Genomic DNA, 16,011 nt, shown 5'->3' with positions numbered 1-16,011 from the left:
CTAGTCGTCTCTAACAATCTTCATAGGAAGACAATGATAAAACGTTGCATGCAAAACCGACGCAAGTTGCGAAACTTTGAAAAAGTTAAATTGTATTGAATATTAAGATGGAAAAATAAGATGTATTTACCTCTTAAACACGATTCCAAATCATTTCATTTTTATCAGTGTTTCTAAATGTGTCCTTGTCGGTGGGTAAAAAAAGACCGGGCTCCGCCGTTAGGCAAAGAACTCCATTTATAGGACCGAGTCCTCCCCTGAAGAAACGGTTCTTTTTTGGAAAGCATAGTGTTGTCGTGCGAAATTAAGTGAACCGTGACAGGCGGTGGAAATTAATTGCGCATGCACCGATTGTGGTCTGGTGATACCATAAAGACCTTCACCGAGAAAGTCCCTCAGAAGTCAATACACACCCACCCTTCCAACCCACCCACGCCCTTCCCGACTCTGTGATTCACTCACGCATTTGGTCCGTAACCATAAACACCACATCAGGCTCACCCGAAACATCATAGCTGAAGGGTAAGTAAGCGCTTTTGTAGTTGACAATATTCGGCTAGACTGAGAAATCTATAGAACTGGAAAACTAGTCAACGAGCATGACATGTTTTGGATCCATTTGCTACCTGAATTGCGCTTCAAACGGTGTTCAAATCCCTTTTTGAATATTTCAAAGACGACGATGCACGAGACATCCATATCAAGCGCACGTTCAGATACTGGTTTCTTGATAATCTGAAGTATTTTGAGAAGAGATGTTTGTTTTGCGATTGGTTTGCATTGATTCAGTTCTCGGTCCTCCTAATTTTGCGGGTGTAATCGAGTCGCATGGGGCAGGACCAGAGATGGTACGAATCTTCATCTTGTTCTCAATGTGTACAAAAATGCCATGAATTGCGTTTTTTCTAGTTTAAAAATTGACGGACCTGAACAACCATGGCAACTTTTTCATGCATAACCATATAGAAGACATCAACGATGTTAAATATTCTTTTTTTTAGGAATGCTTAATTTTCATAAGAATTGCTCTATTTCAACATTAATGAACAACTGGTACACCCAAGTTGAGCCCTGAAAAGTAGCCACTTGTAATGATTTTGATACAAGGGTGACAAAAATCTGCGATTTATAAAACTTTTTAGTTGATGTTTCACATCATTCCCTGGAACATTGAGGGAATGAGAGAGCTCTCGTATTGGGAGAGACAAGAAAGGTTAGGATTGTACAGCATTCACAGAAGGTACCAAAGGTATCTGATATTGTGCGTTTTCAAAAGAATCGATGGGTTCTGTTCATTGTAGTGTGTAGTTGTGTTTAGGGTCAATTGTAATGGCCGTAGAGGTTTAACGGGTGTTTTGAGAGCATCTTCAAGCCCTCGGGAATCCAGAAAAGTTGGAACAATGAAGTCCTCCTCTTCTCCATTGTACAAATTGCTTCCTCCAAATATTCTCAGGGAACAAATTCTTGACCAAAATTCCTGATCAAACCCATATTCAAGCGATAGCCAGATCCGTCAGCTATAGATCGTTGGAGTAGTAGTAGTAAAAAAATATGGAATAATAAAAAAAACATGTTTTGCATTTTGGATGCAGGGGTCGGAGGGGAAAGCCTTTCTTGGTCAGTTAACAGTGTCACACCCATTTCAGAATATTGAAGTGAAATGAGGACATCCCCGTATTGCGTTTCTCGTGTAAGACATGAATATAAATGCTTTCAAAATACTACCCTTGCATTTTTACATATTTTGATGATCTTTTAGCAATGCGTCGGATGTGATTGCGGAATCACACGAATAGAGACCAGATCATAGCATTTTCTACAAATTCAATGGGGTACCGCCACGTGGTTTCGTGAACGCAAATTTTGAAATGCGACAGTACTTACCTGTACCCAGTCCCATTTCAAAATGTGCATTCACGAAACTATCTGATATTCTCAGTAGGTGCAACTGGGAACTAATCGCATCTCAAAATATGCGCTCACGAAACCACGTAGGGTAGACCATTTTGTCGCCATGTGCCTTACAGAAAAAAGATTCGGCGTTTTTGCCTCAAAATTTCATTTTTGTGATATTTGGCTTGCTGCAACAGCTTAATGCAAGAGCAGCCGCTTTCAAATGTGCAAGCCCTGGTTTGATAACAGGCTAGTAGAGTTCAAGCTTCTTTACGGTATTTAAATTGCAGCACGAGTTGCTAATTAACAGCTTAAATAAGCAAAACTGCGGCGATTTCCTGGGGTAAGGTAATCTTTAATGTTGGTTGTTACGACGAAGCGGGAATATCCCTAAATTGGGACACCAAAAACATATGGCAGGCCAAGCAAGAGCTGCCATCTGACTTCAGAACAAACAAAAACCCAATATTTGGCCTTTTTGGGACAATGTCTTGTCACTTTGGTCAAAATACTAACAGAAGAACAAGTCCTTTGAATGCAACTGCAACAGTATATTCTGAACAAGAATTTTGATAAACAAGGCTTTAGCTAGCAATCTACTGCAAGATATGTGGACAGTCTTAGCAATTCAAGGGATAAACTCCTGTTTGAAGAATCCTCAACATGGCTTGTGTTGACCTAGGATAGCAAAAAAAATAAAAAATAAATCTTGCTTTGACCACATGGACTTTTGAGAATGAGGCTCAGTCAAAAAAAGAAGGGAAGAGTTGTTAGAAGGGTTAGTCTGCTTAAATTAAATTTTTCAATGCAAGCTGACCGAAGCATGTACTTCTAAGATATGATTTATGTTGTTCTGGGTCACATGGTTAGTGGTCTTATTGTTATGTTTATGACTGTCCAAACTTATATTACACCCTGAAGGTTTCAGGAGCATTATTGAGATAACTGCCTTCTCCCCAATTTTGATTAGTGAAACTTCCCTCAACTTCTTTAGCCTTCCTTTTATTTTCCCTTAATTTTTCCACATTTTCTGAATTTGCTTCATCTTACTTTCATTAAGTCAAAATATAGACCAAAATTCATTTTCAAATCTGGTTATTAGGCTAGCACCGTAGGGTACTGTAATTTATCAGCGCCTTGAAAAGCGCCCTCTGCCCCGTCTGGTGGCGGTCAAATAAATGGCGAATACCCCAGAGAGTAATGAAGAATTCTGAAGCTTACGTGACAAACAGGCCCAATACATTACGAGGATCCTGTAATTTGAAAAAAAATATCCAAAAGAGGAGTTAGTAAGCGGAAAGGAAGGATAAGCGGTAGAGTACCAGCTTTCCAACCTGATGCTCCTGATTCAATCTCAGGTTAAAAAAGTCCAAGTTTTTTCGGAAATCTGTCACAGCATGAGTCGTTGCTTAAATTGCTTTAAATATGTACCGTTAGGGGTGTATTTAAAGTATGCGACTTGCAGTTATATGAATCATGTATTAGAATGTCCCAAAGGATTACTTGCGAAAAAAAAAGTTTCAAATAATATAGCCAAAGAGTAACAATTGTTCGATTCGTGGTGTGATTTACCCCCACAGTAGCACCAGTGTTAACCTGAGAAACAGAGAATGTGTCTTGTCGAAATAACTACGCAAATCCCTCGAATAGGACTTCATCCCCAAAAGCGAAATAGTTGTTGTGTTCGGACATGATTGATGACTTCCAAAAATGTACTTTTCCATGATAGCGCTCAATTCGAGGTTTAGGGGCTAATTAAGCGACACTACCGAAGATTTACCAGAAATGGAACGGAAATGTTAGCGTTTGAATTTTGAAATGGCTACAAATTTATATTTTTAATGGCATAATTGGAGGAGACGTGGTGTAGTGGTCAGCGCAATTAGCACGAGAGAGGTCCCCGGTTCGATTCTCCTTCCCCACCTTACTCAAGGAAACCCACAAATGGAGAACCAATCTGATACGGACTGACACTGCCTATCGGAATGATATAAGAACGATGTGATGGCTAGCTTCGCTGGCCGGGCGAGGTTCTCACCCCTTTGACCCAAGCATCGCAAATACCAAAAAATATGTCATTTTTTGCATATCTGTCTGAAACCAGCCTGTCAGCCTGATAATGAAAGACAAGAAAGCTTGGAAAAAGCTTGGACTTTACTTAGAATGACCATCCATTCGCCACTCCATATTTTCATACTGAAAAGCGTCCACGTATCAAACTCTGAGGTAAGACCATAGAAAAAGCAAGGCCTAAAGAGTACGGTGCGAGCTGTCCAGGCGGACTCGTTTTCAGAGGGAATGGGTGATAGCTGAGTGGCTGATAGGGTATGGTTTCTATTTGTAGAGGCGCTGTTTTCAATTGGCTTGAGGTACATTGTTCAATTCAGCTGCAGTAAAAAACCACAGCAAACTCGATTTTTGCCCTTCTACGTATCTTCTTCTATTTGGGGTCGGAGTAACAAAATGTACAAATTGACAAGGTATTAGGTGTTCCTCAATAAAAGGAATGAATTACAGTTACATCAGTCAAAATAGTAATTCATTACACAACCATTGCTTGAAAAAAATGTAATGGCGTTACACGTTACAATTACTTTTACTAAAATTTTAGATGACCAATATTTTATGGTTACCCCATCCAGATCATTCTTCTCAATAGAAATAGATTTTTTTGACTCAAGCAGTCCTAATGTGTAACATTTGAAGATTTCTTGTCAACACTTTTCAATAATGAGCCTTGGCATTTAATCTTGGCATAATTGTTCAAAATGTTTTGAATCATTATACTTTGAGGAGTCAAGATTGTCGCAAAATTCATGATGAAAAACAGCATTAGATATTGTGAAGTCGGTAAAGCTTCTCTATAAGAAGTCCATTCCTTAAGTGAAGTGAAGTGAGGAGGCTTTGGAAATTTGAACCATCATATTCAAGCCAAGGAGACAATTTTCGTGTTTGAGACTAACGAACTTTGATTGAGAAGATGTAAACACTAAAGTAACAAATCCAACAAGATTCAAAACCATTAACACCTTCAGAGCGGTTAAGAACAAACAATTTCCAACCCTTCTGTGATTAAAATATGCTAAATGGAATTAACAAAAATGCCAATTTTTGTTGAGCTTTAAGGTTCTTCAGCTGTCTTGAGATAAGCAAAAAAATAAAGGCCATTCTGGAAGATGAAAAAGGAACAAGTAACAAGAAATTCTTGTAGATTTTGGGTCAATACAATTGCACAATTTTAAAATGTAATGCAATTACAGTTCCAATTTCGAGAAAAGGAACAAATTACTGTAATTTCGTAACTAATGCCCTGCAAATAGGACATGCTAATGGGGTCGTTGTTAACCCCTTTGCACTTGAGCGCTCCCTTTTGACTTACATAGGGATGTGTCGAGGTTTTGGCTATGGCATGAGTCAATAACAATAGCGTCGAAATAAGCGGAAAAACAAAGCATAGTGCTAGAAACGATAAAACTTTAAGCTCGCTTTGAAACAGAAATTAAATTGTTGGTTAAAAAAGCGGTGTCATTTTTACGTTTGACACATCCCTACATATCCGAAAGATGGCGCTTGGGCGCAAAGAGGTACAAAAAAAAAACAGAGACTGCAATCGTATCCTATTGAGCCTCATCATAACCACATAAACCTTCGGTTCTTGCACGCTTCAAATAACTGTTAGTGCATGGGCATCTCTGAATGGGCTCTCTGAAACCTCACCAAAGATATTTCAAATTTGCGTTACCTTCTATCCTAATCAAGTACTTGAACGTGAAAATGGAAATTCATAGAGCACTCTCTCAGCGGGAATGCATCTGAATAGGGGGTAACACATAGCTCTAAAAAAACTCACTAGAAGACGTTTGAGCTTCGTTTGAGTTTTCCACTCCATTACTGACGTACTACATGGAATGGCTCAGGCGGCTTTGTCAGTTTACCCTTTGGTAGAACTGTTTTGGGTGGGTCAAGAAATAGATTCGTCATTTGTTTTACGTCAAATTCACTACACATTCAATAAAGAAGAAAAACGTGCAAACATGTTTTTGGCACTTTTAAGCCATCTTTATTCCTCCAAAAGTAATGGTATCAGTAATGGTAACATCTCACTTGTTCCAAAAAGTAACAGGAATCGCAAATTGTTGCCGTTTTAAGGAAGTAACAGTAAAGATAACAGTGTTTTTTTAACGGTTCAAGACCTTAAAAAGATGTAAATTTGTCATGTTGGAAAACTGGCAATCCCTTGACAGACATCTTTGTTTCCGGTTGTTTGCTGATGAATGATAGGGATGCAAAAATTTGGCTTTGAACCATTTTTCATCTCAAAGCTAAAAAACTTTCTCAAGACTAAGTTTACATTCCTGGGAATCAATTATAAAATGATTTTTCTATTCAATTTTTGGGGGTCCTTTTGGCAAAGAGATTGAGAGACGGTTAGGACGAGCATCACTAACTCTTTTTGAGATTAATTAGAAGAGGGTCTGGCTTTAATTTGGCAATCCTGAAGACAAATCAAAGGCTCCGTTTTGATGATGGTGTAAGGTTTCTACTTTTGCTAGTATTAATAGGAAAAGGGCAAATAGCAAGTAATCAGAGGCACCCAAGTTTTACTTGTTTCCAAGTTTGGCCAAGTTCTAGAACTTGGGCAAGCTTCATTCAAGCAGGAATCAGCTTCTAATCTAGGAGGCCCAGATGGTTAGCTCGGGAAAACCGCAAAATGGGGAATTTTGGGGGGGTATTTAAAGTCAGTTTACCAAAACTAAACCAGGCATTGAACCAAAGCCACTAGCATGCCATTGTTGGTGCAGATTCCTACTATTCCTGAACAACTTGATCTAATTTGTCATAGTATAAAATATTTTGGAGTAAGCTTGGCCTCATCATTTCCCTTTCAAGCGTCTGTGTACAAAACCAAGTTGGGACAAGCACCTAATTGGGCAAGTTAAGCCCATGGAGTACGGTAGTTGTGGAGTGGAAAGCTCTCTGAAACCTCGCTTGAAGACATTTCAGTTTGCGTTACCTCTTAATTGAGTACTTGAACATAAAGATGGAATTCATTGAGCACTCTCTCAGCGATAATGCATCTGATCAGGAGGTAACGCATAGCTCTACAAAACCTCGCTAGAAGACGTTCCTCTAATCTCCAGGGTACTATCCTTGAATATCAAACTCCCACTAATCTTGAGATGACCACGACCTTCGTTTATTGAAAGTCGATACACAATTTCGTTGTATTCCACAGAACGCGCACTTACAATAGCATTCAAGAAAGATCAAATAGACTCTTCATTGCTTTCGATTCTTTCAACGACAAAAAAATCGGCATATTTTTGATTGATTTTCGATAAATGCTGTCTTATATTTGGTTCTATGTCCACACTCTTCTTCAGAACTTTAACCAACTTCATGGCTTGATTTTGGGACAAATCGGCAGTTTGAGCCATCTCGCTGATCGCCGTTGCGGGCACAAAGGTTTGCTTATGAAATAACGTCGAAACTGGCAATACCTTCCGGTAGGCCACTTTTCGCCCACCAGTCGATAAGATGGCCTTACCATTTGTGCCCGTTAAATTTGTCAGAACACGGGCAGCAATCTTCTGCATCAAAATGGGCGGCACTATATTCTGAATGTTACAAATAGCAGCTTTGGCATTGCAATTGTGGATCACGGATTGGAATATTCGACCAAAGCATTTCTTGGAGATGGATATAGCTTTGGGAGTGGCAGATTGAGATGTGTTCCTAACTTCTTGGGAAAAATGATGGCCGGGTTTCAACTTTGTACCTGTGGTTGCGAATCTATTCGTTGAGCAAGCCTTGCAGATCTGACAAATGACGCAAGGGTAAGGAACCTCTCCAGAATCTTTCGACTTTGCTTGCTCAGTCCGGAAGCGAAAGGATCGCATGGCGGAAAAATCCGGACATTCGGGCAACACAGACGAAAAGTTCCCTTTACTGAAGTGATCTAGTTTTTCACGGCAAGAATGGCACAACCCAAGGGACAAACGACGCTCGCTTGCCCAATAGCCGTCGATCACAAACTCGTTGATCAGTCTTTCATATTTTGAGCCGGATTCTATCACCAATGTTCCCTTGCCGGAACAAACGAGACACACGCGTCGCCTGGCCTTTTCATGATTTTCCATCTTATCTTGATCACGCAAGCCTCCGAAGTATTTGAACTGCCAAAGGANCCAATAGCCGTCGATCACAAACTCGTTGATCAGTCTTTCATATTTTGAGCCGGATTCTATCACCAATGTTCCCTTGCCGGAACAAACGAGACACAAGCGTCGCCTGGCTTTTTCATGATTTTCCATCTTATCTTGATCACGCAAGCCTCCGAAATATTTGAACTGCTGCAACTCCAGTAGCAGGATTTAAGTCAGATTTGGACAAGTTTTTGACTAAAATTCCCGATCAACCTCATATTCAAGGGTTAGCCAGATCAACCAAGTCTAACTCGTTGGTCGATCAAAGAATATTTAGAAATTAAAGTTAAGCAAGTTGAATAAATTTCTCGTCTTGAACTGCTGGGGTTCGAATCCCAGTAGCGGAGAGGAAGTTCGCAAAAAAAGTTCAAAAGAGAAAAATACTGGATGATGCTTAGTCTCTTTTTATTAATACAGAACATCTGAAATACCGGTTTTGAGAGGGATGTCGTTATTAAGCCAACTTGTGCATGAGTCAGTGAGTAGACTGCGAGTGAGCTAAATTTTGGTTTGGTTTCTTACTCTTGTCAATTAAAAACACTTGATGTCGTCCAGGGGCAATTTCTTGTCAACTTTTACTACCAAAAGTCCGGGCAACTATGCCCATCCCTACTCTGAGGGGCAACCTGAAAATGCTAGTCCAAACTAATGGATTCAATAAATTTGTGTCTAAAAGCATTTTTCCCAGAAAAAATCTTTTGCGGATTGAATGTAAAATTACTTGGGAATCCTTAGAAAGCTCACACGTTCATTAGTATTGTCTTTAACAGGGTGTGTCTTAAATTCACGACTAGTCGCCAATTATATGATTTAACAGTCCCGATATGTAACAAAGAGCATTTACTTTTTCTAATGGTCAAAATATTTTCTTCCCTCGATGTTGTCGTACCCTGATTTTATTCATTTATTTGGTTTGTTTTTTTCATGGGATTTTCTAACCGCTGCAAAGATTGTCATCCCCAGCACTATGAAAGGTTGAATTTCACAAATGATATTTATCAATGATTTTACTTATCTTCGCGATGTATGGTTTATTCAAAATCTTGATTATGAAAAAACGTCTACGTGACTCCGTGTCTCAGATCACTGAATTCAATCATATTTGTCCCACGAATTGGACGAATGAAAAATAACTAGAGCTGGATTTTCTTGGATGATCAACTTACTCGTCTCATCCCACTAGTGAGACAAATATCACGGTGGTTGAAAAGCCTTTTTAAAGGTTGACAGAAATATCCAAGAAACCTTGGTAACTTTTAGGGACAGAAGCGTTAAATCTGAGCAATAATTCAACAAGCAATACAATCAAAAGTGCTCCTTGTGATTTTGCCAGACATAGAAAATTGCTAAGTTGGTTCTGAACATTTCCCTTAAAACGTGACAAGGCTTTTTGACCACCATGATGAGAAGGGTGAGATGAGAGAAGAGGAGACAACCGTATCCAAGAATCCAACTTACGCTGACTCGTCCGTCCGTTTTTCACTTTCCCAGATACCGTAACACGTGCCTTAAGCCTATTTCTGTCAAACTCTGTGGGCTTTTCCAAGCTTCTTTTTCTGACCCTGATTGGGAAATATTAGAGGATAAAGCTTGACGGGAGTCTTCTGCCAACCAACTGCTCTAGTCACAATTCAGTCCGCTTTTGCTTTTCACCACTCCATCGATCTTGGTTACATTTTTTTATGAGTCAAGCGTGCTTTTACCTCTTATCGAGAACCAATCGCAATCGAGAAGTCAAAGAGGGACAGAAAAGTAGAAAGAGGTGCAACTGGGGGAGGGGAGACCTTCAAGGGGAGCACAAAAAACACCTCACTTCTTCCAGGTGGAACCATCCAATCCAGTACAGGGATTGTTTTTGAAGCCTTGGATTGATAAAGAATACTATTTTTCCCATGTACACATGAACATCGTTTCCTCAAATAGAGTTCTTTCTAGTTCATGTAGTCGGCGACTTTCTCAATTATGAATTAAATATTTTGAATTAATGAAAGTTTATCCTAAATCCAAGGCACCAGCTATCCTTTGTGATGGTAATGTGGCACTTTTCATTAAAGAGTAAAATGGCCCAGCGTTCCTAGGTAGATGACCTTTCTCCCGGCTTCAATATTTCTGTTTCAGTACTTGGTAAAGATAATATAACTGCTCAACCTTTGGTGATATTTGGATCTGAAAAAGCATAGAACTTTAAAAAAACTTTGATGCTTCACTGGGTGAAGGAATTGGGGAATAAAATGTTCCGCCAAGTTTTTGAAATTACACTTTGTCATTTTTCCACATTTCTTGATTTTTAACTGCCTCTTTCGACATGTTTTCATTTCCATTGTGGCCAATCAATGAAACATTGTGTCCCACTCTCACAGGTTTATGAGGTAATTGTAATTGAAATTACAATCGAGTAATCTTGATTTTGTTTCTAGGCAATTTTGATATTATCAGTCTCATTGCAACTCACAATAATTGTTATTATAATTTTGCAAATTTCAGCAAATGTCACAACAATATTTCAATTATAGGTTGATATTTTTTTTGCAGACTTCCTTACCGCTGCTGGGATTCGAATCCCTGGAGTTCAAGACGAGAAATTTATTCATTTTCTCTAACTTTTAACTTTTATCTATATGTATTATTTGATCGACCAACGACTTAGAGTTGGCAAATCTGGCTAACCCTTGAATGTAAGGTTGATCGGGAATTTTAGTCAAAAACTTGTCCAAGTCTGACCTAAATCTTGCTACTGGATCAAGGCCTACATACGTTCTACGAATATTTGAAGGCATATATTTACATCATAGCACATTCAAGGTACATGAGATTGTGTTCTATTCTTAATTTGTGGGTTTCGTTTGACTTTTGGGGACTTCAGCTTTGTCAAAATGGCCTTTTGAGCGTCTTAATTATCTGTAGGTACACATGTGTAAGTGAGTACTGCCAGCATATTAGGATGTTGGCCAGGGCCAGAAATATCAAAGGCGCAAGAACTTCGAGTCTTCTCTTTAACAAGTTACCAATTCAAATTTAACATTTTTGGGGTTCTTTAGTACTCGTAAGATCGTACAAAGTTCTTAGCTTTTCCAACTTGAAAAATGACTATACATAAAGGCCAAATAAAAGTCTAGTAATCTTTCATGCCGAAGCGGAATATTAAAACTGGCAGACAGTTATTGAGCTTCTATTTTAGTTTCAGAGTTAGTAGTGAAAAAAATATGGATATGATGATGGTTGTAAGTGTTAGGCAAATCGAAAAAGGTTTCTGTTTGTCTTTTGCTGGTAGCCAATTCAGCCACACAAAATAGCTTTGCCCTGAGTCAATAACGTCCTCCCTCTTTTCTGCATTTAGCGTCTCCTTATAAAAAGGTGCCTCTCCTGATAAGAATCGTGTCACTACAACCTGTCACCACTTTCCAGTTCCACAAAAGCTGTGGCAAAGGGTTTCCAATATGACACAGTGGGCCACCAAGACCAATGTAGAAGGAGGGGCTCGACGAGAGACTTTGGCAGTCTCAAGTGTTAGTGGCCGCCTCCAGGAGAACCAAGAAGATTATGAAACCACGCGCTTGGGCACAACCACCACCGCCACCACCACCACCACAACAGCAACTGCAACACCAATCATAACAACAATCACAACTTCCAAAACCGTCCCAGGCCAACGGCACGTCAAGAAATCATTCTCAGTCTCGTTCTCAACTTCGGGCTTAGAGTTTGGCAAGGAATCAGGTTCCAATTCTGAAGCGCAGAGTGATTCTACCAAGAAGAGATCCAAGTCCAAAGAGCACCGAAGAATGTTGGACGAGGAAATTGAGCGCTATCCAACTTATGAAGACTATCTGGATTCCCTAGTTAGCGAGGAGGATCACTTTTATTTGGAGGACGAGGCTATGGCCAGAACTATTGCTGAATTGGGCTATCGGTGAGAGCTTTTTGTTATTGTTTATTTATTATTGTTTATTGTGGTTACCACTCAAACCACCATGGAAGAGAATCAAGAGTTATACCTTGCTTGTGCGTGTTCTTCAATTCCTGTTCATGTCTATTTGTTGGAAAGATTCATTTTGAATTTTGGGTCACAAGCTAAAGTTGATTGAGCCATATTTCATCAAATAGTACTGTAGTCGTCCTCAATGAAATTGGGCTCATCAAATTCAAATAACACTTAGCAGCATTCGATATGTTAAACAGAAGAAACAATTTCAGGTACGCATTTCCTCGTTCATTGAACTTTCAACCTTCAAAAATGTTCCTCTTTATCGTACGTTTGTGGCTGCCACAACTAAACCAATTCACACACTTCCTAGTGTCCTAAAACGATTCTTTTTTGATGATGAAAATGGAACATCAAATAATTGCTGGACTTTGAGGGATCTTTCCACCCTCTTAATGACAGGCTGTCATAAAGGCTGACCCGAGTAGACATGTTTCTGAAGCATAGTATACGAACTCCGGATAAATGGAACTAGGTTCAGTCTTCATGCTAAGCATTGATTGAGTGGCATCAGTCGTGACCAAAGTGATCGATTTGCCGATAACGACTTTCAGTTCTATTCAGTTCCACTTCTCCGCCCTCTTTCCCTCTCCATACCTTTTTCCACTTACTGGGAGTTGGTTATTGTGTGAAGCACAGTAGTCATAAAGATGAAGCTTTTGAGGTTTACAGGAACGAGGAACGTATACGCATCTAAAAACTGGATTCGCAAGTTAGACCTCGTAACACCTACAAACATAATTTCTCCTTCGCTTTTCCCACAGGTCTGCTTGAAGCAAAGATTGGAAATGAAACATACAAAAATCACATTTGTAATGTCCCAACACGACTATCCACTTTCCAAAAGTGACCCCATTCTTGAAGTATCATTTTTGGCAGTGCATTTAAATTGCATAAATGTGCATCCAATTTTTAAATTTCTTTCACAAAGTTTGGCTAGGCTCTCACTATTGAGCCCAAATATTCAACGACTCAGACAACTTTGATACATTTTTAGCAAACTTACCAGGTCTTTGATATTTTACTTCACTTACAAACCACCTTTGTGGCAGGAAATGTTAGCCTAATATTCATTAATCCCAATCTCACCATTCCGCAAACACAAGTAGCAGTTCTACCCGCCATAAAAAAGAATGGACTTGGTTTTCTTATACAAAAATGACAAGAGTTCCTTTTCACTTCCAGCTCTTCGGGAGATACTCTCTCCAGGGAGAACTTCTATAAAATGAAAGCTCGTCTGGCAGAGAAGAAGATGCTAACTTCTAGGAGTCCAACTGACCAGAAAACGCGGATTGTCGCGGATGAGAGCCCTTTGAGCAAGAAGTCGCCTCTCATTCAAGCCATTCAGAACCGGATTAGTGAAATCATCTCCGGGCATCTTTGCACCTTGCTCTTCATGCAGATTCGAATCCCGCGGAAAACTAATCCTGATACATGGGTAGAGATTTCGGGTTTCATTGACCTCTCCAGTCGATTCCAAAAAGAGGATTTTGTGCCTTATCTCGTGGGAAAAAAGGATCTCGTGCCAAGAAAAGGGGACCTGATCTTTTACAATTGGTCGCAGGGAAAACCTATTCTTAAATCCTCGGAAAACATTGACGTCCTCGTGACTAAGTCCAAATTGAAGTTACGTCATCGTGACAGCGACATTCTCATAGATGTGAGCCGGAACTCGCTCGCGGAGGAGCCGGTTTTACAACGCAACGGGTTTCAATTTGGAGGCTGGACCCGGATCGAACAAGGCGATCTATCCTCCACCATGATTTTCATTTGTGATTTTCAGAACTTGGCGACATCCTTGGCTCCAAGATAGAGGGCGACAAGTCGGATTTTTGCTGTCCACGGCATGACAAGTTCCAAAGCACTTGTAACATGTTGTAAACATTGATGAATGACTCCCAGAGCAAGATGAAGACGTTGAGAGAACTCCTTTCACTTCTGGCGTTTTTCCTTGGCTCCTCTCAAGCGCAAGGGATAAATCTATTTGATTCGCACTTTGGGCTGAACCGCTTGGGGCCAGGATTTGTCACCAAGAGAAAGACCACAATGTTGACATCCACTCCGGGAGCATCAGTTCCCAACTTTAATGGTATAATTCACGAGGAATGCGTATGTGGCCACGCGAAACCAACTCGGGACCCCCTGTTGAAAAGGAGTAGAAGCCCTCGCGCAACCTCGACCAAATTTAATCAAAACAAAATTGTAAATGGGTATGACCCCAAAAATGCCCGCCCGTGGATGGCCTTACTAAGTGTCGGCAAAAGACAAGGGCAATGCGGAGGCACTCTTATCAACCATCAATACATTCTCACAGCAGCTCATTGTTTCTGCTTCGACAATGAGCACGACCATGACCTCTGCAAGTAAGGTAAATTCCATTCTTTCGCCATTTCTCAATCTTGCATTTTATAATTAGCATTTACCTTTATAAGACTTCATCTAATCTATAATCAATTTTCAGCCAAGCTGATATTGAGGGCGCAGCTTTGAAGGACAAGGTGAAGATCAGTTTGGAGGTGGTGTCTGTTCCTTCAAGCAAGCATTTCAAGTACCATGCCACTGCTATTCACATTCATCCCAAGCGTCTCTCTTTGGAACTGGAACATCGGAACCAGTCAAAACCAGACCAGGAATTCACCCCCTATGCCGGTCCTTATGACATTGCCTTGGTCAAGTTAAACGAACCAGTGTCCTTCTTTCACAAAAAGGCAAGCACTTGGCAAAGAGCCATCTCTTGTTACCCTAAGGTGTGATCTCATGCGAGAACTAAGACTCTGCCATTGCTTCAGGTAATGCCCATTTGCCTTTTTGATGTGGATTACCGCAACTTTTCCTTTGGTTATGTTGCTGGATTTGGCAGCACCAATTTTGGAGCCAATTGCTGGACAACCAAGGAAGGGCCCAACGCCTTTGAACAATGTAGGTCGGAATACAAAGTTCAAGGCAGGACTTATGTGGTAAGAGATGGTTCTTTCATGCCCCACAAAAAGTCAGATCTAGGGCTGAAAGTCGTTTCAGAATGAATGTGTCAAGGACAAAGCGCCACCAGTCGAGAGCCTCAAATGTCAAAGACTGTTTGATCATCTTAACCAAACCAAGGCCAAAATTGACTTCCAAAGAGTTTTCCTCGTGGATGCCAATGCTTTGACTAGAGAGGTCTGCCCGGCACCAGGAGCAGGGGGCCAATTTGGCTGGTGTGACATTGTTCCATCACAGGCAAGCCACGTAGATTTCTCTTTTTATATACTCCCTTTTACCCTTAATTTGTGATGTCGATGGTTTCAGGGTGGCCCATCAATCAATTCGGAGGGTACATGGGGTGTCTGCTCTAACCATTGTGAATCTTACAACACGTCGACTTCCATTCAAGAGGCTAAGTTATCATTGCTAACTCCGGAGAAGTGCAAAGATGCGACCAATTCGATGAGTATCGATCCCACTCACGAATTCTGTGCCGCCTTTCGACATAACGAATCTATTTCGTTTGTGACTTACGTAGAAAAAGCGAATGGCTTCGAAAAGATCACGGAAGGCGTGGAAAGTCAGACTTATTTGGGTGGCCGAGCTGCTTGCCAAGGCGACAGTGGAGGACCATTGTAAGTAGCCGGAGAAAAGATCTTCTTCCTTTTCCAATTATAAGCACGAGCTAATTTCGCTTTCTAGATGGGTTTGGGCCTATCGACATCTGAAACCAATGAGCGAATTGACGCTTGAGGAGAAACGTAAACTCGAGATTCGGGCTTATCAGATTGGCGTGGTCAGTCGAGGAAATGGATGTGCCTATCGGAACCAACCCGGAGCCTATACATCGGTCCACGAGTTTAAAGATTTCATTCGTGAAAAATCGTCGGCTGGAGGTTGTTCAAGCTACATTGCCAAAGAAAATTAAAACACGCTTGGCCATCAATCTTGCTCCATGAATGATTTACG

General features: G+C 40.4%; 2 protein-coding genes across 3 annotated transcripts; both read left to right on the top strand.

Moving 5' to 3' along the window:
• The first annotated feature begins 474 nt into the window (after positions 1–474).
• LOC131877344 (cilia- and flagella-associated protein 299-like) lies at positions 475–14,141 on the top strand. 2 transcript variants are annotated; one of them, XM_059222970.1, is made up of 3 exons: positions 475–522; positions 11,437–12,009; positions 13,267–14,141. In XM_059222970.1, exons 2-3 carry the CDS (start codon positions 11,537–11,539, stop codon positions 13,892–13,894), a joined length of 1,101 nt encoding a protein of 366 aa, XP_059078953.1. In that variant the 5' UTR covers positions 475–522; positions 11,437–11,536; the 3' UTR covers positions 13,895–14,141. The 2 variants fall into 2 exon arrangements, with proteins under 2 accessions (XP_059078953.1, XP_059078952.1); XM_059222969.1 differs by lacking the exon at positions 475–522 and adding an exon at positions 4,035–4,119.
• LOC131877342 (uncharacterized) lies at positions 13,916–15,977 on the top strand. Its single transcript, XM_059222965.1, has 6 exons — positions 13,916–14,444; positions 14,543–14,789; positions 14,871–15,038; positions 15,100–15,297; positions 15,367–15,677; positions 15,745–15,977. Exons 1-6 carry the CDS (start codon positions 13,969–13,971, stop codon positions 15,968–15,970), a joined length of 1,626 nt encoding a protein of 541 aa, XP_059078948.1. The 5' UTR covers positions 13,916–13,968; the 3' UTR covers positions 15,971–15,977.
• Positions 15,978–16,011: the final 34 nt, after the last annotated feature.

Source organism: Tigriopus californicus, chromosome 3 (assembly GCF_007210705.1).
Source record: "Tigriopus californicus strain San Diego chromosome 3, Tcal_SD_v2.1, whole genome shotgun sequence".
NCBI lineage: Eukaryota > Metazoa > Arthropoda > Copepoda > Harpacticoida > Harpacticidae > Tigriopus > Tigriopus californicus.
Note: the sequence above shows the minus strand (reverse complement) of the source record. Positions and strands in the feature narration are given on the sequence as shown.

Excerpts from the sequence above, each read along its gene's own strand:
- LOC131877344 (XM_059222970.1), top strand. The coding sequence starts at position 11,537 with ATGACACAGTGGGCCACCAAGACCAATGTAGAAGGAGGGGCTCGACGA. Across the intron at positions 12,010-13,266 it reads ATTGCTGAATTGGGCTATCG|CTCTTCGGGAGATACTCTCT; the intron begins GTGAGAGCTTTT and ends TTTCACTTCCAG.
- LOC131877342 (XM_059222965.1), top strand. The coding sequence starts at position 13,969 with ATGAATGACTCCCAGAGCAAGATGAAGACGTTGAGAGAACTCCTTTCA. Across the intron at positions 15,298-15,366 it reads GTGACATTGTTCCATCACAG|GGTGGCCCATCAATCAATTC; the intron begins GCAAGCCACGTA and ends CGATGGTTTCAG. Across the intron at positions 15,678-15,744 it reads GGCGACAGTGGAGGACCATT|ATGGGTTTGGGCCTATCGAC; the intron begins GTAAGTAGCCGG and ends TTCGCTTTCTAG.